This window comes from Rana temporaria, chromosome 7, assembly GCF_905171775.1.
Source record: "Rana temporaria chromosome 7, aRanTem1.1, whole genome shotgun sequence".
In the NCBI taxonomy this organism is placed as follows: Eukaryota; Metazoa; Chordata; class Amphibia; order Anura; family Ranidae; genus Rana; species Rana temporaria.
This window is the reverse complement of record NC_053495.1, coordinates 200,075,253-200,099,182: the sequence shown is the minus strand read 5'-3', so window position 1 is coordinate 200,099,182 and position 23,930 is coordinate 200,075,253. Positions and strand designations below refer to the sequence as shown.

The 23,930-nt window shown below is 45.6% G+C and overlaps 1 protein-coding gene across 6 annotated transcripts in view; it reads left to right on the top strand.

Moving 5' to 3' along the window:
• Nucleotides 1–2,754: 2,754 nt before the first annotated feature.
• The window catches only part of PATJ (PATJ crumbs cell polarity complex component), a 328,942-nt gene continuing 307,766 nt past the window's right edge, over nucleotides 2,755–23,930 (top strand). For 5 of the 6 annotated variants that reach the window (XM_040360804.1, XM_040360805.1, XM_040360807.1 and 2 more), the window contains exons 1-6: nucleotides 2,755–2,851; nucleotides 11,012–11,071; nucleotides 11,165–11,346; nucleotides 13,350–13,547; nucleotides 19,119–19,258; nucleotides 23,263–23,458. In XM_040360804.1, the coding sequence (XP_040216738.1) occupies nucleotides 11,050–11,071; nucleotides 11,165–11,346; nucleotides 13,350–13,547; nucleotides 19,119–19,258; nucleotides 23,263–23,458 (738 nt within the window). In that variant the 5' untranslated portion in view covers nucleotides 2,755–2,851; nucleotides 11,012–11,049. Of the gene's footprint in view, nucleotides 2,852–2,872; nucleotides 3,185–11,011; nucleotides 11,072–11,164; nucleotides 11,347–13,349; nucleotides 13,548–19,118; nucleotides 19,259–23,262; nucleotides 23,459–23,930 lie in introns of those variants that run through there. The other variant, XM_040360803.1, reaches the window with a different exon arrangement.

Sequence of the window (23,930 nt, the reverse complement as noted above, 5' to 3'; positions counted from 1 at the left end):
AAGGGCCCAGGAGCGCCCCCCCCCCTCTCTCCTGCACAGCTCTATCACCATAGATAGAGTCATGCATTGCATTAATCTATCTATGGTCGCTGCTGACACCCCCTATTCAGGTGTGTGGCCCCTTTTCGGGTGCCGGGCACATGAATTACAGCAGTGGGGGTGTTTTTTGGAAGCACCTGATTAGATCCATAGGCTCTAATAGGTGCCCAAAAATGTAAACAGTGGGCGCAATGCTGGGCGTTCGCTGTTCACTCAGCTGTGTGTTAGCAAACAAAGGAAATTGCTTTACTAACACTGAATCCTTTCAGTCAATTAGGTTGCCCGGTCTGTTACTGGTCACCTGATTGGCTGAAACATCAGGCGCTTTGATTGAATGCCTGAGAATGGACGGAAGAAGACATGGAGGACGTGCAGGAGACCGCCGCTGACCCGCTCCGAGACAGGTAAGTGCCGGGCAGCATCTGATGAGGCACAGTAGCAGCAGTTGATGGGCACACTGGCAGCATCTGATGGGGCACAGTAGCGACAATTGATGGGCACACTGGCATCATCTGATGGGGCAAAGTAGCGGCAATTGATGGGCACACTGGCAGCATCTGATGGGGCAAAGTACTGGAAATTGATGGGCACACTGGCAGCATCTAAAGGGGCACAGTAGCGGCAATTGATGGGCACACTGGCAGCATCTGATGGGACACAGTAGCGGCAATTGATGGACACACTGGCAGAATCTGATAGGGGACAGTAGCGGCAAATTGATGGACACACTGGCATCATGTGATGGGGCACAGTAGCGGCAATTGATGGGCACACTGGCACCATCTGATGGGGCACAGTAGTGACAATTGATGGGCACACTGGCAGCATCTGGTAGGGGACAGTAGCGACAAATTGATGGGCACACTGGCAGCATCTGATGGGGCACAGTAGCGGCAATTGATGGGCACACTGGCAGTATCTGATGGGGCACAGTAGCGGCAATTGATGGGCACACTGGCAGCATCTGATGGGGCAAAGTAGAGGCAATTGAAGGGCACACTGGCAGCATCTGATGGGGCACAGTAGCGGCAATTGATGGGAACACTGGCAGCATCTGATGGGGCACAGTAGCAGCAATTGATGGGCACACTGGCAGAGTAGTGGCAATTAATGGGCACACTGACAGCATTTGATGAGTACAGTGGCTGCGTTTGATGGCACAGTGGCTTAACCCTGCAATTGATGGGAACACTGGCAGCATCTGATGGGGCACAGTAGCGGCAATTGATGGGAACACTGGCAGAATCTGATGGGGCACAGTAGCGGCAATTGATGGGAACACTGGCAGCATCTGACTGGGCACAGTAGCGGCAATTGATGGGAACACTGGCAGCATCTGATGGGGCACAGTAGCAGCAATTGATGGGCACACTGGCAGAGTAGTGGCAATTAATGGGCACACTGACAGCATTTGATGAGTACAGTGGCTGCGTTTGATGGCACAGTGGCTTAACCCTGCAATTGATGGGAACACTGGCAGCATCTGATGGGGCACAGTAGCGGCAATTGATGGGAACACTGGCAGAATCTGATGGGGCACAGTAGCGGCAATTGATGGGAACACTGGCAGCATCTGACTGGGCACAGTAGCGGCAATTGATGGGAACACTGGCAGCATCTGATGGGGCACAGTAGCAGCAATTGATGGGCACACTGGCAGAGTAGTGGCAATTAATGGGCACACTGACAGCATTTGATGAGTACAGTGGCTGCGTTTGATGGCACAGTGGCTTAACCCTGCAATTGATGGGAACACTGGCAGCATCTGATGGGGCACAGTAGCGGCAATTGATGGGAACACTGGCAGCATCTGACTGGGCACAGTAGCGGCAATTGATGGGAACACTGGCAGCATCTGATGGGGCACAGTAGCGGCAATTGATGAGAACACTGGAAGCATCTGATGAGGCAAAGTAGTGGCAATTAATTGGCACACTGGAAGCATTTGATGTGTACAGTGGCTGCGTTTGATGGCACAGTGGCTTAACCCTGCTTTAAACTTCTCCACAACTTTATCCCTGACCTGTCTGGTGTGTTTGTGGTCTTTATGATGCTGTTTGCGCACTAAGGTTCTCTAACAAACCTCTTCACAGAACAGCTGTATTTATACTGAGATTAAATTAAACACAGGTGGACTCTATTTACTAATTAGGTGACTTCTGAAGGCAATCGGGTCCACTAGGTTTTAGTTAGGGGTATCAGAGTAAAGGGGGCTGAATACAAATACACCCCCCACACTTTTCAAATATTTATTTGTAAAAAAAAAAAATGAAAACAATTTATCATTTTCCTGTGACACTTTGTGTTGATTTATCACATAAAATCTCAATAAAATAAATTTACATTTTTGGTTGTAACCTGACAAAATGTGGAGAATTTCAAGGGGTATGAATACTTTTTCAAGGCGCTGTATCTAGGAGTGTTCTATGAAACAACAATATATATGACTCTGGTTCCTGTTGACATCTCTCACTCTCTTCTATTGTGTCTCGGTTTTGCTTTGCAATGTTTGCTATACGTCATGTATTGTGTTATGCAAACTCTCCGAGTATTTAGTACAATACCCCTTTAAATTAACCCCATGTGATATCCTTTATCCAAGAGAGGAGGCAGAGATTGTGAGACTGTGTGGCTGACACTCCCTGCCTCTCTACCTGGTGTTTACCTTTCTGACCTACGTCACACTGTGAAGTTTGTTACTTTTCAATAAAGCTGGTTTAGGGAATGAAAAAAAAAAAAAGGATCAGCAGCACAGATCCAAAGTGCAGCAGCTGCCACAAGCTGGGAGTGATTGGACAGAGCTGGGATTGAGGTATGTTGTGTGCCAGGCTGGACTGAGGTCCTGTGCTGACTCTGATCTGCCTCCTGTACAGTGGATCCCCCACCACCACCACCTTCTCCAGCCCTGGCCAGGTACAGCTCCAGGTGTCACACCACACCCTGCCCTCCTGGGAACCTGACCTGCTGGAATGGCAGTCTCTGATTGCAGCAATACAGGGCAGGAAGTGGCAGAACACGAGAGAGACAGACGTACAAAGTAACATAGTGAGAAGTGATCAAAGCCTCAGAGAAACCACACAGAGAGAAGTCCTACAAGCCTCAGAGAGAGAGAAAGACACAGGAGGAAGTGGCAGAACAACCACAGGTACAATGTAACAGTACAAAGCCATAGAAGACTCAGAGGTACAATGTGACACGTTAGGAAGTGGTGGGATTCTCAGAGATACAAAGTAACACAACAGGAAGTAGCAGAACATTCGGAGGAAGTGATAGAACCCTCATAGGTATAATGTGACACATTAGGGAGTGTTAGAACCCTACGAGATACAAAGTAACACAGTGCAAAGCGACAGAACCCGCAGAGGTATAATGTGATATGTTAGGAAGTAATAGAACCCTAAGATATACAAAGTAACACTGGGAGTGACAGAACAACCACAGGTACAATGTGAACCATTAGAAATGGTGGAAGCCTCTGAGATGCAAAGTAACACAGCAGGAAGTAGCAGAACATTCGTAGATAGAAAGTAACACAGAAGGAAGTGATGGAACCCTCATAGATACAATGTAACACAATAAGAAGGGATAGAACCCTCCAGAGGAATGATTAATGTGATGCGTTAGGAAGTAATAGAACCCGAAAGAGATAGAAAGTAACACAGGTAGGTGGATTCAAATAGACAGCCGCATCTTTGCGGCGGTGTAGCGTATCGTATTTACACTACGCCGCCGTAAGTTAGCTAGGCAAGTACTGTATTCACAAAGTACTTGCCTGCTAAGTTACCGCTGTGTAGCGTGAATAGGCCGGCGTAAGCGTGCCGAATTCAAATGAAGATGTGGGAGGCATGCTTTATGTAGATTAACTGTGACCCGCATGCGCCGTCCGTGTACATATCCCAGTGTGCATTGCGGCAAAGTACGCCGCAAGGACGTATTGGTTTCGACGTGGACGTAAATTACGTCCAGCCCTATTTACGGACGACTTACGCAAACGTCGTAAAATTTTCACATTTCGACGCGGGAACGACGGCCATACTTAACATTACTAGTCCAGCTATTTGATGGAATAACTTTACGACTGAAAATACCTTACGTAAACGGCGTATCTTTACTGCGACGGGCGGATGTACGTTCGTGAATAGGCGTGATTTACATATTCTACGCCGAATGCAATGGAAGTGGCCAGCCTAAATATTGAACCCTAAGATACGACGGCGCACTTAAACTTAGGACGGCGCAGATTCCGAGTTAGGTCGGCGTATCTACTGATCCACCGGCCTAACTCTATGTGAATCTAGCTAAGGGAGTAGCATAACAACATAGCACAGGACAAAGTGATATTAGTCTCAGAGGTACAATGCAACACATTAGGAAGTGGTAGAACCCTCTGATATACAAAGTAACATAGTAGGAAATCGATGAACACTCGTAGATAGGGTTGTCCAGATACCGATACCAGTATCGGGACCGATACCGAGTATTTGCGGGAGTACTCGTACTCGCGCATATACCCCCCGATACCTAAATAGAATACTCCCCCCCCCCCCCCCCCCCTGCCGCCGCATCGCGCCGCTGCATCGAAAGCCGCCGCATGGGTTAAACGCTGAGCGGGAACATCACAGCTTTCATTTGAATAGCTATAGTGTTCCCGCGCGTATAGACACTCCCCCTTGCCCGGGATTGGATGGGTTATCGTGATCTGTTCAATCCCGAGCAAGGGGGAGTGTCTATACGCGCGGGCAAAACAGCTATTCAAATGAATGCTGTGATTTTCTCCATGCGGCGGCTTTCGGCGGCAAAGGTATGGGGGAAATGGCTGGAGGGACATGGCTAGAGGGACATGGCTAGAGGGACATGGCTAGAGGGACATGGCTGCATATGTGAGGGACATGGCTGCATATGTGAGGGACATGGCTGCATATGTGAGGGACATGGCTAGAGGGACATGGCTGCATATGTGAGGGACATGGCTAGAGGGACATTGCTGCATATGTGAGGGACATGGCTAGAGGGACATTGCTGCATATGTGAGGGACATGACTAGAGGGACATGGCTGCATACGTGAGGGACATGTCTAGAGGGACATGGCTGCATACGTGAGGGACATGTCTAGAGGGACATGGCTGCATATGTGAGGGACATGGCTGCATATGTGAGGGACATGGCTAGGGGGACATGGCTGCATATGTGGGGGACATGGCTGCATTTGGGGACACATTTAAAAAAAGTATCGGTATTCGGTATCGGCGACTACTTGAAAAAAAGTATCGGTACTTGTACTCGGTCCTAAAAAAGTGGTATCGGGACAACCCTACTCGTAGATACAAAATAATACAGGGGGATGTCCTAGAACCCTCATAGATACAACGTGACACATTAGGAATAAGGATAGTGTGCACGGCGCTGCGCTAATCACAGCCAGGGATGTCTCCCTGACTGTGATTAGCGCAGCGCCGTGCAGACTTCCTGGCGGGCTCTGCACGTGTACTATGCGAACACGCCAGAGCTCATCCTTAAAGCGGTAGTTCACCCCCCCCCCCCGACACATTTTACCATCGAGACAGGCATTGTAGCGCGAGCTACAGTATGCCTGTCCCGATTTTTTTAACCCCGTACTCACCTTGTAGTCCATCGTAGATTTCGGCTCCCGCGGGGAATGGGCGTGCCTATGGAGAGGGAGGATGATTGACGGCCGGCCCTGGCACGTCACTCTCCCCGAAGACAGCCGGAGTAGGTCTCGGCTCTTCACGGCGCCTGCGCACAGGCTATGCGCACGCGTCGTGAAGAGCCAAGCCTATTTCGGCTATTTCCGGAGAAGCGTGACGCGCCAGAGCCGGCCGTCAATCATCCTCCGTCTCCATAGGCACGTCCATTCCCCGGTATCTTCGATGGACGACTACAAGGTGAGTACGGGGGTAAAAAATTCGGGACAGGCATACTGTAGCTCGCGCTACAATGCCTGATTTTAAGGTAAAAGAAAAAAAAAATGTTTTTTTCCCGTCGATGGGGTGAACCCCCGCTTTAATTAGAAAGTGGTGGGATCCTCAGAGCTACAAAATAACACAATAGGAAGTAGCAGAACATTCGGAGGAAGTGATAGAACCCTCAGATACAATGTGACACATTAGGAAGTGATAGAAGAGATATAAAGTGACACAGTACATAGTTATAGAAGCCTCCAGAGGAATTATTAATGCGATGCGTTAGGAAGTAATAGAACCTGTAAGCTGCTTTCACACTGGGGCGCTTTGCAGGCGCTATAGCGTTGAAAGTAGCACCTGCAAAGCGCACTGAAAGAGCCGCTCAATTCACTCCAGTGTGAAAGCCTGCAGGTTTTCACACTGGAGCGTTGCGCTGGCAGGACGCTCAAAAAAGTCCTGCCAGCCGCATTTTTGAGGCGCTGTAGGAGCGGTGAATGCACTGCTCCTAAAGTGCCCCTGCCCATTGAAATCAATAGGGAAGGGGCGAGCACGACACTCCACCCCAGGGAGAAAGCCTCGCATTACTGTGTGGAGTTACAGACAGAAGAACAGGAAGTGAGGATTTCTCAGAAGAAATAAGGACATTTAAAAGCAAAATGGAAGGATGAGGCAAGTGAAGGAGGACTGCACTAAGGTAAAGGAAGATATTTAGGGAAAAAAATTGTACTTTTACAACCCCTTTAAAGCGGAGTTCCACCCACTTTTGAGAAGTGGTCTTAAACGAAAGACCACCTCTCCACCCCTCGTTTTTAACTTGCCTTTTTATGAAGCACAGCCTGTACTTCCTGATCAATGCCGTCCGCAGTACAGGACTTTGTATCCTTTTCTTCGGCGGAACCCCCCCCCCCCCACCTATTTGCTGTCTTCTGGGATCTGTGTCTCTCAGAAGACAGCCGGCCTATTACAAAGCGACTCGCGCATGCGCAGTAGGAAATGGGCAGTGAAGCCGCAAGGCACCACTGCCGGTTTCCCTTAATTAGAATGGCGGCACCTGCACCCAATCTGATGGACGGAGCGTCCTCGATGGGACCCTCTTTTTAGAGGGTTCCAGCTCCCACTTCCTCCAGGGGCTCCTTGGCGCCGGAGGGAAGTTCACCTCTCCCTCTCGGCAATCATCTGGGACACGTCGCAGGTCCCAGATGATTGCTTGGCCAGTCACGGTGCGGCATGCGCAGTGCGTGCCAGGCACGCACAGTGACCATGCCGGCACCACAGAGAGGAGGGGGAGAGGATTAGGGCTTCGTTCCCCCGCATCGCTGGACTCCAGGACAGGTAAGTGTCCTAATATTAAAAGTCAGCAGCTGCAGTATTTGTAGCTGCTGACTTTTAATATTTTTTTTTTCTTGGTAGGAACTCCGCTTTAAGCGGGGGGCTGGCAGAAAATCATAATGTAGGGTGATAAACCCTTTAAGCTTTGACCAAAAAACTGATTGGTTCCTATGTAGAGCTGCACCGGATTTTGCACTCTCCAGTTTTAGTAAATTAACCCCTTAAGTCCGGCTGGGTTCACACTGGTGCAATTGCGGGAACCACAGCAGTTCCTTTGCGGGTTGCCGCACCGCCTCTGAATTGCATCAGTTCACACTGCACTCTGCGAACCTCTGCAGGAGTCAATATAAAGTTAAAGGGGTTTTCCACTCATTTGTAATGTTTATTAAAAGTCAGCAGCTACAAAAAGTGTAGCTGCTGGCTTTTAATAAACATACACTCACCTGCTCCACGTTCCAGCGACGCGCCGGCCGGGGCTCTGCTCCTCTCCCCCCCCCCCTCTCCGGCCGGCGTCTTCATTCTAAGTGTGGGCACCCGGCCGTGACAGTTTTCGGCTTCACGGCCGAGCACCCACTGCGCATGCGCGAGCGGCGCTGCGCCATCCGATTAGACAGGCGATCGCCTGGGACCTGTCACGTGTCCCAGGCGATCGCCTACAGCGAGGGGCTGCCAAAAGGCGATTAGACTATTCGCCTTTGCAGCCCCTCGGCGGAAGTAGGAAGTGGGACAGGAAGTCCCACACCTCCTGAAGCCCCCCCCCCCCGAAAAAAATGACATGCCAAATGTGGCATGTAAGGGGGCGAGGAGTGGATTAAGCGAAAGTTCCACTTTTGGGTGGAACTCCACTTTAATGACATCCCCAAATGGGTTTGCAGCACGCAGGGCGAACTTTGAAATTGAATGGCATTGGGTCTGAACACCCATGAAACCTGATGCTAGTGCGGGCAAAAAAAAGGGTCCTGCACCATTTTGGCGCGAATGCGATGCAATTCCAGCTAGACAAACTGTGCGGCTAAATTCGCAACGCACAGACATCACATTTGCTGTGCACAGACATGCGGTGCGAATCGCATGCGATGTCTGCAATCACATTAGTGTGAACCCAGCCTGATATATTTGTGGGCCGGTCAGTATTTTTAGACTGCAATCTGTGAATTGTTGGGATTCCTCTCTGAGCTCTTCTCCCAGATTCAGCAGCACTTTGGACTGTACCATGTGCAGGACGGCCAATAGATTCCAGCTGCGCTTTCTGCAATATTTCAGCCACATTCCATCCGAGTTCACCTTGAAGAAATTTACAGCAGTTTTCATTTTTATCGGCATAGAGATGTTTTCCCTTAGAGAGAGTCTAAATTTAGGAATAAATGTTCCCGCTAATGTATTTGGGAAACTATTCATGTTATGCTGAGTCAAAGGGGGCATTTCATCAAAAAACAATATTTCACTTTTTAGTACATGCTGGAGAGTTAAATTGGACTGGTAGTGAAACATGAAGCTATTGTTTTTTTTTTTTTTTCATACAGTTTGCAACAGTAAAATCAGTCTGTATTATCAGTATTGCATGCTATATTATACTTATTGTGGAGGTAATCCTCTGCATTGTGTTTTGATCCTGTCTTCTCTGATCTGCCCCTTCTTCCAATGTCCCCAATTCATCTCCTAATAGTACAGAGCCGTGCAGTGAAAGGCGCCAGCAAGAAGCCATATCTGCACATGCAGGAATGCCGTCTCTTATGGCAACAGTCTTTAACCACTTAAGCCCCAGACCAAAATGCAGCTAAAAGACCAGGCCAGGTTTTGCGATTCGGCACTGCGTCGCTTTAACTGACAATTGCGCGGTCGTGGCTCCCAAACAAAATTGACGTCCTTTTTTTCCCACAAATGGAGCTTTCTTTTGGTGGTATTTGATCACCTCTGCGGTTTTTATTTTTTGCGCTATAAACATATAAATAGAGCGACAATTTTGAAAAAAATCAATATTTTTAATTTTTTCTATAATAAATATCCCCCCAAAAATATATATATATATAAAAAAAAAAAATTTTCCTCAGTTTAGGCCAATACGTATTCTTCTACATATTCTTGGTAAAAAAAATCGCAATAAACGTTTACAAAATAGGGGATAGTTTTATTGCATTTTTATTAATAATTTTTTTTTTTTTTTACTACTAATGGCGGCGTTCAGCGTTTTTTTTTTTTTTTTTTTCGTGACTGGGACATTATGGCGGACTCTTCGGACAATTTTGACACATTTTTGGGACCATTGTCATTTTCACAGCAAAAAGTGCATTTAAATTGCATTGTTTATTGTGAAAATGACAGTTGCAGTTTGGGAGTTAACCACAGGTGGCGCTGAAGGGGTTATGTTTCACCTAGTGTGTGTTTACAACTGTAGGGGGGTGTGGCTGTAGGTCTGACGTCATCGATCGTGTCTCCCTATAAAAGGGATGACACATTCGATGCAGCCGCCACAGTGAAGCACGGGGAAGCCGTGTTTACACACGGCTCTCCCCCTTTTTCAGCTCCGGGGAGCGATCGCGCGGGGGGTGGCTAGAAACGAATAGCCGCCCCCTCATCCCGGATCGCTCTGACGATTACTGACCGCTGCATGTACCGGTGGGGGGGGGGTCCCGATCAGACCCTCAACCCTACGTCTAGGCAGGGACGTACGGGTACGCCCATCTGCCTGTACGTGCCATTCTGTGGACGTATATGTACATGCGGTGGTCGTTAAGTGGTTAACAGTTCCTAACTCAAACGTAACCGTTCTTTCACCTTCACTACAAGTACAACTGCTCATTTTAGTTCTTCAATACTGAGCTCCCGGTCTCTCACTAGACCCTCTGATTCACTGACTCTCTTGAGCTCCTCCAAGGTTTGCGGTGGTTTCTCCCTCAAGCGTCACCCACGCCTCTCTGCTGGGTCCCTAGCTTGACACTCCAGATACTTCTCAAGCTTCACCCCTGCCCTGCTAAGCGTCTCGATCCCTAGCTTGACACACAAGACTGCTCTGCAAGCGTTGCCTCCGCTGGTTGGGTCCCTGGTCTGATCACTGCCTGAAGTTTCCTGATTCTCCACCATGCCCGTTCGTGAGAATATGGTTCCGGTACTTGCTTCAGTTACTCACTGTGGTCCCTGGTAAAGGTGGTTGGCCCCTTTGTGGCGAAAGCTTCCCTTCTACCCATGACGGGTTCTCCGGCCAGCAGAACCGTCACTTCTGGTTGGACTGCAAGCCGCAATCCCAACCCTGCGCTGCTCTCTTACTTCTGGATTGACCCTCAGACAACCCAGCAGCCCAATGACGGGGATAGGCCCAATCTCCAACCTAGCAGCCTGGGGTGTACGACACATGTCCACCCACACAGCCGTCCAGGTAGCACAGAACTTAGATCAACCTGATCTCGCCCGAATATATAGGTCCTCCCAGCAGGCCAAGGGATTCAAGAAAACCCTTGCCAATTGACCGAGATACCCCCATTTATCTATAACCTGACCTTGGGTTCCTTTCTCGTATCCTGTTCCCGGCCACCTAGTGGTACAAGTGCAACAAGGCCAAACTTGGATCTCTATTAATCGACCAAGATAACTACTCTTGGCAAGTAAATTTGTGAGGAGCTCCCTGACTAAACCCGAGGGTGCTACACTTCAATCGTATTTCATGCAAATTATTCTTGCACCCTTATTTTCTTCATTTCCTGAGTTGTCTTCTTTTGTTTTACAGGTTTATTTATGTAATCAGTCTGCCACATTTGTTTAAAGATGCCAGAATTTCTCGATATGGGTAAGTCGTCTTTTTTTTGCATTGTTGAAGGTCTGAATGGTGTAAAAAAATATTTGTGTGTGTAATAATTATATAATTGCTGTGCTGTTTCAGGGACTGTTAATCTGGACAAGCAGCAAGTGCTGCAGATTGTGGAACGTCTGCAGAGGAAATTGAAGGATAAGGGTGACCTGAGCCACCATGAGAAGATGTGTATCTTGCGAGACACCCTGAACAGTCCCCTGTTTAATCAAATACTGACTGTGCAACAGTCCATTAAACAACTGAAAGAGCAGGTGAGTGCCGTATGTTACCGTCTCTGTACATTCATAATTTGATTATTTACCTTAAAGCAATTCTAAACCAATCCCTTTTGGATATATTTTCATTTACTTCCTGTCTCTAGACACAACAGTACGTGAGAGGAGATTTTAAAAGGACAGAAAATCTTCTTAGTTGGTCGGCCCTGAAACAAATGTGTTACAAAATTTACCCTTGTCTCCTATTTAAAGCGATTGATAACCTAAACAAAAAATATATATATATATATATAATCTCCCCTGTTCCCTTAAAGCATGTTATACAGCACAGTGCTTGTGCTGTGTAATTTGGCCCCCTGTAATGCCTAAAAAAAACCCTGGCTGATTCTGCCTGGTTATATCCTCCCCTTTGTAAACTGACCACGGTGTATCAGGGCTGCTGAGCCTTGACACCGTGGTCAGCTTACGTGCCTCCGTCATCTGCAGCTCTCATGTCCTTCTCCAACCCGTTCCCCTGCCTGTCGACTCCTGTGTCGGGGACCACCCCCTCCTCCTGCTGCTGGAATAACATTTCATAGTTTATGCGATCCTCTTGGTCTCCTAAGGATACGTCCCCCTGTGTTTGTGTGTGTTGTATTAAAATAAGCCGTCCTTTACCTTATCTAATTGCGTCGATCGACGCTCACATGACCCGCCGTTGCTCTCCTCCTACCCTCCAGACTGATGTTGGCGCTGCAGCTGTCAGACGGGGAGAGGAGCAAGCTGGCGGGTCACGTGAGCAGCGATCGCCGCTCTGTGATCAGGTAAATAACGGTTTATTTTAATAAAAACACACACACATCCTTAGGAACAGAGGATAACTATTGTAGAAAAAATATGAAATGTGGGTTGACACCTTTTTTAGGGGGAGGCGGGAGCAGTACAGGTATTTGCTCCCATCTCTTGGCATTGATCACCGCGGTGATCGTGGTGACCTACACCACTAACACCGCCTACTCCTGTTCCCTCCCCTCTTTCTGTCTTCTGGGAGACATACAGGTCCCAGAAGACAGCAGGGACCAGTGAGGATGCGCAGCGCGACATGCGCAGTAGGGAACCAGGAAGTGAAACCGCAAGGCTTCAATCCTCCTTCTGTAGCAATTGTTTCTTCCTCCAAAAAAAATAATTTCTCCCATTAATTGATTGGCAGAAGTCACAAAAAAAAAAATTACAGGGTAATCCTGCAACAGAGTTTTCTTTTTTTTTTTTTTTTTAAATCCTTAGTTAATCAAAAAAATGATCCCACAATCCATTCGCTTACACGACAAAGTGGCCAGACCAGCTTGTGTGCATATTCACTGTTTTAGAATTCCCCAAGATTGTTCTAATGCCTCCCCTTTTCCCTTACCAAGCCCCAGCGTGCGTTCCACTGCACTACACTCACGGATGTGACGTCACTGGCGATCCAAGGCAAACGTGCAGCGACCTGACCCCAATGCATTTTGCTATGAAATCGTCATCGGGAAGTTTTCCTTATGACGCAATGCATTGGGGTCGGGTCGCTGCACGTTTGCCTTGGATTGCAAGTCAAAGTAGTCACAATTGTTTTTTGGAGTAGATTGCAATAACACATGAACTTTGAGTGATGGGTCACTGTATACACTCTAAGGGGAATAGCTCCTTACTTTATTTTAGATTTAGGATTTAACCTATGGTTTTTGAATTTGACGTTTTATTCATCATTTTTTTTTTTTTATATATATGAGATTTGTAAATGAACCACTAGTAGGCGCTCCCAGTGCAATTATTCTGTCTCTCGCTATACATGTTCTAATGGGATTTGGGTTACTCGGTGGGAAATTGCACTTACCTGTCCCTAAACTGGCAACCTGGCATTGCTTCCAGGAGCCAGAAAGCACCATTCTTAGCAGTACTTACAGGTTCTCTTTATTATCTTTATGTTCATGCTTCTCTTTGCCATGTACAGCAGCATAGCCTTTTTTTTATTTTTAGTTTTTTTATTATCTTTTAATTAATTTGGCTCTGTTGCATTTCCCCAGCTGAACCGCATGCCAGCTGACCGTTCTGCGGAATTTGATTTCACCAAGAAAGGCTTATTGGTATTTCAAGCAGACACTTCTGCCCACTTGGGAAACAAGACCGACTCTTTGTCCTTTGACAACTTTGTTACGTCTCGACTCGACCAGGAGAACAAGGGAACCGATGACTTCGACAGGAAGATTCAGCAGATGGCCGCGGTAAGTGTAAGCCCCGTCTGCTCAGCTGAAGTAGGTCACCGACATCAGAACACTTTCTCTAACATATTCAGTGCAAGTTCTATTGTTCTGTCAATGTGATCCTTATTAAAAAGAATTCCATTCTAATAAAAGAAAAAAAAAAATAGCAGTTGAAATGTCCAACTGTCACCAATTAACAGTTTTAACTACTTTCCCTGCCTTGCTTGGGAAAGAAGTACATTACATTTTAAAGCAGACTTCCACTTTTTGTAATAGCTTGCCTAGGGGTTTTAAAAATAAAATAATGCAACATTGCTGCAATACTTACCTTGTCCCCAATGCTGTTCCTGCAAAAACTCATTACGCCCCCCGATGGGCAGGTGTCATTTAAATTAATTTCCTGTGTGCCCAGGCTGCCATGGACACACCCCCCCTGGGGCTGCGTAACCATGTTGGCCTGGGCTTACAGTACAATTTTGCAGACGGCTGCGCTCTCTGCCATATTGAAGACTGCCCACCATCACCTCAGGGGGGGGGAAGGAAGAAGACCCTAAAATGTAACATGACTGGCCAGAAGACCCCAGCAAAAAGTTTATGCATAAAGAGATTTTTTTAACACCTTCCCACCTATCCAATAGCAAATTGATGTCTGGGCGATGATAGTTCCGTTATCCTGACTGGGCGTCATCACGGTCGCGCAACTGCGCGATCTGGCCACATCTTGATGACCGATTCGAGTACTGGCTCGCTGCCTGTACCATGTGACTGCCGTGACCAATCGCAGCAGGTCACATGACCGCAGTTGTAAACAATGTATGGCTTCCTTTCATGTCATCCATTGAATACAACAGTTACTAGTAGTGATTGGCTCCCATCTGTACCATGTAATAACAATGACCAATCACAGCCCATCTGTACCACATGATTAGCTCTGGGCAATCGCAGCTAATCAAAACAAAACTGACTAAATTAATCGGTTTCATTAAAAAAAAAAGCTAGCTTATAGCAATGTAAATGGCTATATGCAAACATAATGTGTTAAATAAAATAAAAAATCGGTCCTTATCACTTCCCCAGAGTAGTACAATGTTTCTATAGTAACATTATAGTGCTCTGGTCACAGTGTGTGGGGGGGGGGGGGGGGGGGGGGGAGTAGTAAAACATAAAAAATAAAAATAAAATTACAACTTCAAAAACTTGCCATGCCTCTTACTAAATACATTGGGCTGTCTACTTTCCAAAAAGGGTAATTTGGGGGATATTTGTACTGTCCTGTTTTTTTTTTTTTTTTTTTTTTCAGGCCTCGAGATGACTTTGGCCGTCAGTACTTCAGGATTGATAGATTTTTCAGATATATCCCATAGTTTGTGGACTCTACACTGATAATGTAGATTTACATTTACACTGATGTGGGTTCCCTTCACCAAAGAAATGTAGCAAAATTCACTTTGACCTAAATTTCTAAAGAAAGATTATTTATTTGCAAAATTTTATAACGAACAAAAAAGAAAAAAACCCACAAAATTCAAAACTTTTAGTCCTTTTTTCATTTTAACTACTTCAACTACTGGACACCTTCGCCGCCTTCTTCCCAGACCAATTTTCAGCTTTCAGCGCTCTTGCACTCACTTTCAATGATACAATTGCGCGGTCATGCAACATTGTACCCAAATAATTTTTTTTATATTTTTGTTCACACAAATAGAGCTTTCTTTTGGTGGGACTTATTTTTTTTATTTTCTTTTAAGCGAAAATGGAGCATACATTTGGGAAAAAAAACTATTTTCTTTTTATTTTAAAAGAAATCATAAAAAATCGAATTTTGTCAAAAATTTAAGCTAAAATGTATTCTGCTACATGTTTTTGGTAAAAAAAAAAAAGTTTGTGTGATCAGACCGGTGTACGCAGATAATCATTGGGACATGTAATTTTACTGTTGCATATGTGGGGGATGGGTGTTTTTACTGTGTGGGGACATGTGTTTTGGGCAGGGGCGGACTGACCATTGAGTCACTTGGGCACTGCCCGAGAGCCCCACGCCACTAGGGGGCCCCATCAGGGTTGTCAGGCTTGGTAAAACCACAGACAGTATGTAAAAAATCTGTTTTTTTTTTTTTTACATCTGTCCCGGATATGTCCGAAACTGACATGCTTTTGATGTGAAAATCCAGAGATTTTAGCTGCCCCGCCTCTGCACTGCCTCCTGGCGTGGTGGCCATCTGTAAGCCCGGGGGCCCCATAATCTTCTATTGCACGGGGGCCCCATGAGTTGTCAGTCCGCCCCTGGTTTTGGGGACACAATTTGGGGACTTTGTGTTTAACATTGTGTGGGGACATGGTTGGAGACACTAGACTGGTGATGGGTGAGTAAAAAGCTTTAAGAAACAGCTCATACTAACTGATCACCGGCCGGCTGCAGCGACCTGCTCTCCTCACTGACAACTTTCGTGTGAGGAGAGCCGATCACCTAGCAACCGGCACTCAATTTACATTACATGCCCGCTGTGATTGGACACAGCCATCATGTGATCAGGAGGGCCAATCACAGAGCCTTCCTGCCGATCGGAGATGCGCCGTGCCCGGGTGACACAAGCTTATCGGGATTGCGCGGCTGCACGGGAACGCACGATTCCCCTCCTTCTGAGGGACTTTACTGAACGTCCACTCGGGAGGAAGCACCCCCCCTCCGGCCGTATATGTGCAGTTGCTAGGTGAGAAGTAGTTAAGCAAAAAAGTAAAAAAAAATAAAAAAACAGTAGTGATTAAAGTGGGGGTTCACCCAAAACATTTTTTTTTAACGTTGCATTCAGTCGAGTTGTCATAATGACAATCGGCTGTTTTTTTTTTTTTTTATCCCCGTACATACCGTATTTTCACCGCCGCTTCCGGGTATGTCTTCTGCGGGACTGGGGGGTTCCTAATTGATTGACAGGCTGGGAGTCGGCTCTATACGGCGTCTGCGCACCGACGTTCGGCTTCTTTCGGCAACTCGTGACGCGCTGTATGCGACAGTCGGAAGCCTGTCAATCAATTAGGAACTCCCAGTCCCGCAGAAGACATACCCGGAAGCGGCGGTGAAAATACGGTATGTACGGGGATAAAGTAAAAAAAAAAAACAGCCGATTGCCATTGTGACAACTCGGCTGAATCTAATGTTAAACATTTTTTTTTTGGGTGAAATACTATGAAAAGAAAGCTGCAATTGTGTCAATAAAATGATAAAAATTTAATTTGGATACAGTATTGCATAACCGCGCCTGGGCAGGAAGGGGGTAAAAGTGCCCGCTATTGAAGTGGCTGAAGGAAACAACTGTGTGAAAGTGAGAGGCATTTTCTAGAAAACAGAATTCTACTTTAAGGCTCATTGGCACCGTGGAGGTCACGTTGTGTTATTGCACACATGTTGACACACAAGTTTATTGATTTTCTCCAAGTTTTACAATAAAGAGACATAAACAGCAGGTAAAGGCACATTGTGATGGAACAAACACTGTGGCTAAGAAAGACGCATCTCATCGGGGACTAGAGTGTCTGGGTTGCAGTTTCTTAGGATGAGTGGAAATCATTACCTAGGAATGCACAGGGAGATAAGAACCGAAGAGAACAATGCAGTGCAATAGTCAATGAAGAATGCTCTTTGCCATTGATCGCCAACACCTTGAAATGTGGTATAGAGAGGGGGAAGGGAACAAAAAAGGGGACAGGAAATCCACAAATATTTGTGGAGGCGACAGGAGGGATAGGGAAGAAAAAGGAGAAATACTGGGGAAGGGGTACCGCATCATGCATTGTGTTAAAGCAGAGGTTCACCCTAAAAAACATCTATGTACCATCCCATCCAGCATACTTGCGTCAGCTATGGAAAAAATTATTGCGCTTATTCTAAATGTGAAAATAAAAAAAATAAAAAATGTGAAAAAATATATAAAAGCTGCGACCAAAAAGTGTTATACCACACCAAACAAATACAAATACCAGAAAGAAGATCGCGCTAATGTAATCTGCCAACTAACTGCAAATTGAATGTGTCCGATAAATTAGCAGCAATGCAGTGAGCTATACCATAAGTGACTCTATATAATAAAAGTGATATAAATAAATATATAGTCCTTGGTAAAAAATTCCACAATGAAGAATGGTTAATTTGAATGCAAATAAAAATATAAACACGTGAGTGTAAACATATTCTTGATAGATGAATTCTGTAATGAGCCAAAAAAGTCCACCACACAAAGATTTCAAAGGAAGGTGTCCCAAGTGCAGACAATCTGAAATATCCCGGAAAGAGTGATGAGAGAGCACCTCCACCAATGACACACACAGCCTCTTACCGAATGTTATGGTCTCTGTTTAAGGAGACCTAATACAGCACATAAGGATGTGTTCACAACGGATAATCCCTCCAGTGTCCAATATAAAGACTGTCAGAATCGGCCAATCGTCTCAGCACAACAGGATATATGTAAAAAAGAGGGACTCGCATAGCATAAAATCCTCGCGATTTTAATAAATAAAAGGGTATGCACTTGCATATAAGTAGATCAAATAAGGCATCCAACATTAAAACAAGCCGGCCAGCTAAAAAACGAACGCCCGTATCTTCCGGGTATTGCGATGTGCACGGTGACGTCAGAACGTCTCCCCCCAACGTTTTCACCAGACGTCAATCATTTACCTCTGAATAGGAACGCCCAGTCCCGCGGGAATCGGGGGGAAAATGACAATCAAAGGGTACGTACGGCGGAAAAAAAAAAATGCCAGCATACTGTTCATGTCGCAAGTATGCTGGATGTAATGTTATATAATTGTTTTAGGGTGAACCTCCGCTTTAAGTTGTCCTTCTCATATCTAGTACCACTAAGTGCCTGGCCACCTAGTGGTAGAAGAGAAAAACACAGCAAGGCCAAACTTAGGGAGAAATCAATGGATCTCTAACAATTGATCAAGGTAACTACTCCTGGCAAGTAAATTTATGAGGAGCTCCCTGACTAAACCCCCTGGTGCTGCATCTATTTGTGACTGTGGTAGGCCCGTGAGAAAGTCGGCCCCACAGGAGCAGAAACTGCTGACAGACTTCTTCAGTCCTGTCATGTTTATTTTGCTATTTTGTACCGCCAATTAAAATTCCTAACATATAAAAAGCCCCATTTTTGGTAAGATTTTTCAAAAAAAAAAAAAATGTGTCGGTCATTGAGGTAAGGGGCAAAGGAGAAATAAAAAAATCGTCTTTTTTCCAAAGCGCTGTTGGTTCAGTCTTGGCTGAAGCCAGGTCCTCCTGATGTACAACTTATTTAGCTGGAGAATGAAGTGTGAAAATAGTTCCGAAACTCCCCGAGGTTTTCCGTCACGGAGCTGACGGCATGTGCTGTTCTCTGTTTTCACTGGGAAGTAATGGAGTGAGATCTTGGGCAGAATTAATTTATTATCAAAGTGCTGAGCTTGTCCTGTCTTACAGGATATAAATTTCTCAGAGTTCCCCCGGTCCCTCAGGAGCAAATTGAGCTGGTTGGCAGAGACGAGGGCCTAACAAATCAAATTTCTATTTGTTTTTTCTTACCTTTTTTTTTTTTTTATTTGTTTTTTCTGCATTAGGGTCGGCAAATTGAATATATAGATATAGAAAAGCCTTCTGTCGGGGGCCTCGGCTTTAGCGTGGTGGCGCTGAAAAATGCCAATGGAGGAGATGCTGGTGTGTTTATCAAAGGAGTGCAAGCGGGAAGCATTGCAGACAGGTAAGAGAGATACTAGGGTGTTTTTTTTGTTTTATATTTTTTTTTTTGTTTTGTTTTTTGTTTTCCATTTGTAAAGAATAGTCTATACTTTCTGTTTCTGTTTGTTCATGCTTCGTATGTGTCTTTTTTTTTTTTTTTTTTTTTGGAAACGGGATATTAAACACAAAATTCTGTCAAATTCATTTTACTTGCGCTTTCCCCTGGTCTATGGCGCAAAACACGCATTGAGCTGCACAGTGGCAGCTGGTGCTCAAACTTTTTTGGGGGGGCGCAAACAAACTTAAGAAAAAACATCAATTGCTGCCCCAGTGTGCATCCCCCCCGCCCCTGTACTTACCTGTCTCGGGTCACGGCGATGTCGTCCTCGATGTCTTCTCCCGTCCTCTGCTAGGATTGGATGCCTGATTGGCTGGAGTGACAGCCGCTGTGACAGGTAACCAGACCCGAGCACCTGATTGGCTGAGAGGCGGGTCAGTGTTAGGAAATCGATTTATTCGCTTCCCTAACACGACACTGGCATAGAGTAAATAGATCTATGTTGTAAACGCATATGATTGTAGCATCTGAAGCTTGACGCGTTTCATAGCTATGGGCCACTCATCAGGAGCAGATGTATAGTAGATGCCTAAGATATATTAAACAATAAAAAAATCGGACTTGCAAAGGAAGGGTGGTGGGAATATTGCACCATAAGTTACACGACTTTCAGGTCGCGGCTGTCCGAGCCTTAGGAGAAAAAGCTGAACTCTGGACATGTTCCAGATGCAATAATAAAATTGTCACCTCCTGCCCCAGCTAGCACTGATTCTACAGCTTTTTTTTTTTTTGTCTAGTGGATGAGATAACACTGAATAAGGGCCTGTGCCGACGGGCCTTTTCCTTCGATTTCCCTTCTAAATGTTTTTGTTCTTTGTCTGAATTTCTCACTTCCTGTTCCTCCTCGGTAAGCTTTCCCCCATCATCCGAGCCATTCTGGCTGGGGGTTAGTCATCGTGCTCGCCCCCTCCCTTGAAACCACGTCCCTGCGGGGAGACATTGGGCCAGATTCTCGTAGACTGGCGTATTTTTGCGGCGGCGTAACGGATCTGATTTACGTTACGCCGCCGCAACTTACACGGGCAAGTGCTGTATTCTCAAAGCACTTGCTCCGTAAGTTGCGGCGGCGTAGCGTAAATCGGCCGGCGTAAGCCCGCCTAATGCAAATGTTGAAGGGGGGGGGCATGTTTTATGTTAATCTACTGTGACCCGACATGATTGACGTTTTTCACGAACGGCGCATGCGCCGTCCGTGGAAATCTCCCAGTGTGCATTGCTCCTAATACGCCACAAGGACGTATTGGTTTTGACGTGAACGTAAATTACGTCCAGCCCCATTCACGGACGAGTTGCGCAAACGACGTAACTTTTTAAAATTTTGACGCGGGAACGACGGCCATACTTAACATTGGCTGCGCCTCATATAGCAGGGGCAACTATACGCCTGGAAAAGCCTAACGTAAACGTTGTAACTTTACTGCGTCGGCCGCGCGTACGTTCAGGAATTCGCATATCTAGCTAATTTGCATACTCAACGCGGATTTCGACGGAAGCGCCACCTAGCGGGCCAAAAAAAAATTGCACTTAAGATCCGACTTGCGCCTGTCAGATCTAATGGATATCTATGTGTAACTGATTCTAAGAATCAGGCGCATAGATACGCCGGCTCAACGCAGAGATACGACGGCGTATCTGGAGATACGCCGTCGTATCTCGGGTGAGAATCTGGGCCATTGTGTTCACAGCATCTCCCCACAGGAAAATTGTCCTAAGGGAGGGGGCAAGCTCGCTGACTAACGCCCAGCCAGAACGGCTCGGATGATGGGGGCAAGCTTACTGAGGAGGAACAGGAAGTGAGAAATTCAGACAAGGAAAAAAAAACATTTAGAAGGGAAATGGAAGGAAAAGGTAAGTGAACCAACAATGCACTATCTTAAAGAAACCAATTTAGAAAATAAAAAAACTAACCTTTACAACCCCTTTAATTTTCGAATAAATTCAGACATCTGTATCATGAGAAACACGTGGGAGGGGAGATAGTGGAGTGGGGGGGGGCGGGGGTCATGTTCGGGGAGTGGGAAATTGGATTTTTGGGCAATGGATGTTTTTGTAATGTCGGTAATTATGTGTTGGGTCGAAGAAGGCCAGTTCATTTTATACCGGTCATCGATACCAGATGCTGCAACGTGGCTTCTCTAAAATCTGGATTAAGAGATGAGAAAAGAAGTTTGTTTGCTATTTTCGTGAACTGTGTAGTTTGATATTTTGTTTTATTGGCTTAAATGTGGGGTAAACGGAATAAAAGTTCCTTTGTTAGTAAGCTACTTTTTTTTTTTTTTCCAGCTGATCTCTAGGTGGATATAATAATAATAATATAAAAATATATATATATATATATATATATATATATATATATATATATATATATATATATATATATATATATATATATATATATATATATATATATATATATATATATATATATATATATATATATATATATATATATATATTTATATTTATAAAATGTACTATTTTTTTTTTTTTTTTAATGAAGCAGTGTAAGTACCTGGAATTAACATGCCATTGGCCTCTTGCTGTCCCTTTACAGCAGGACTATGATCAGGAGTGGGAGAAGTGGCAAAAAGAGACAATCGGTGTAGTGAGCATGCTGTCCTGCCGCACCTGCTGTTCATGCCGCAAACTGTCACAACTCCTTTGCATCCTTGCATCATTCATTGCATTCACAGTTTTGTGAATGAATGCACTACAAGTACCTTCATCCATTGTGGCTGATGGGTTTTAGTTCTCAGTGAACTCCTAGGGTGCTGATGAGTCCTCTTGTTAGTTCATTGATCATCCTGTCAATCAGTAACTGCCTGTCCGTATCGGAGACCGTCTGCCTGAACCTGACACTGCTCCCGCTTCCTGCTGATTGTGGATGCAATGCTTTAAAGGCTTCTTAAAATCCATTTTAAAAATAATCTATTTAATTTTTTTACATGCAAAGAATACCACCAAAATAAATCTCTATTTGGGGCGGGGGGGGGATTAAAGAGCGCCAATTTTGTTTGGGAGCCACGTCGCAATCGTCATTTAAAGCGACGCAGTGCCGAATCGCAAAAGGGGCAAGGTCCTTTACCTGCATAATGGTCCGGGGCTTAAGTGGTTAAAAAAGTGAGAGAGAGAGAGCAGCGGTTATATAAAGCTGGGCAGTGTCCAATATTCATACAATAAAATGCTCCCCATCTCATACATCACCACTTTGTAAATAAGCACTGTTGATTATAACGTGGTGATTTATGAGCTGGGAAGTATTTTAATGTACCGGTATATGTATTTGGACACTTTTCAGCTTTATATAACCCGTCTTCTCTCTTTCTCCTTTCTCTATGCATTTGCTACAATAAAAATATTGAATTTTATTGGATTTCTGTGTTTGAAATGCATTTGGAATTGTGAAGTCCCATATATAGATTTGTGTGGACTCTGCAATTGTTCTTCAATGACGTTCGTAAAGTTAAATGAGATGGCAATTCTAATTCCTCCCATGAGTAAGAATACAGAATTTAGAATCCTTTTTATAGTGTATGGGCTAGATTCAGATAGCCCGCCGTAACTTTGTGCGAGCGTAGCGTATCTCAGATACGACGGCGTAAGAGACTTACGTCGGTCGTATCTTAGCAAAATTCCGGCGTATCTTGCTTTCTGAATACAGAAAAAAGATACGCCGGCGCATCCTAGAAGTTACGCGGCGTATCAACAGATACGCCGACGTAACTTCTTACTGGATCTAGCCCAATATTTATATTATTGCCTAAGCTTCGTAGTGGCCGGTTCTTTTTAAAGCCTCATTTCTAAGCATTCATGCAATGTGGACGTGTTTTTATATGATGTAGGAAGATTCTCCCATTGTCAATGTGTTGATTGGGAAAACCTCTTATAACAATGTTGTTGTCTTTCAGGGACGGACGTCTTAAAGAAAATGACCAGATTCTGGCAATTAATTACACCCCATTGGACGTAACCGTCTCTCATCAAGAGGCCATATCTCTGCTCCAGCACATCTCTGGATTCTTACACCTGGTGGTAGCTAAGCAGTCAGCGCCCATTACCACTCAAACTACCACTCAAAGCCAAACTAATCAGCAGGACGAGCAAGTAAGTTCTTTTCCTTGGAGATCTCAGTAATGCAAGTCCCAGGAGCAGTGCTGGGACAAGGTCTTCTAGTGTCCAGGGGTGGAGATGGGAAACTGGGCCCCTCCCCCCCCCCCCCCCTCCCGGGTGGAGAAGGGGATGGGGGCAATAGCTGCATGCCCTTAGGCCCCTTTCACACTGGGGCGTAATTCAAGCGTTTTTCGGAGGCTTTGGCGTTAAAAAAAAAAAAAAAGCCTGAAAGAAGCCTCATCTGCAATCCCAATGTGAAGGCCCGAGTGCTTTCAGAGCCCTTTCACACTGCCAGCAGGACCGGATTCCAGACCAGGCCAACAAGGCCAGGCCTCGGGGGGGCGGCAGTGGGTGCAGGGGCGGCACTGCGGCTGAGAGGAGAGGACACTTTTACTTTCATATCGGGAGTTCCCCCCTGTCATGTGGATGGTGAGAGGAGGAAAAAACAGAGGAAAGAGGAGGTGAG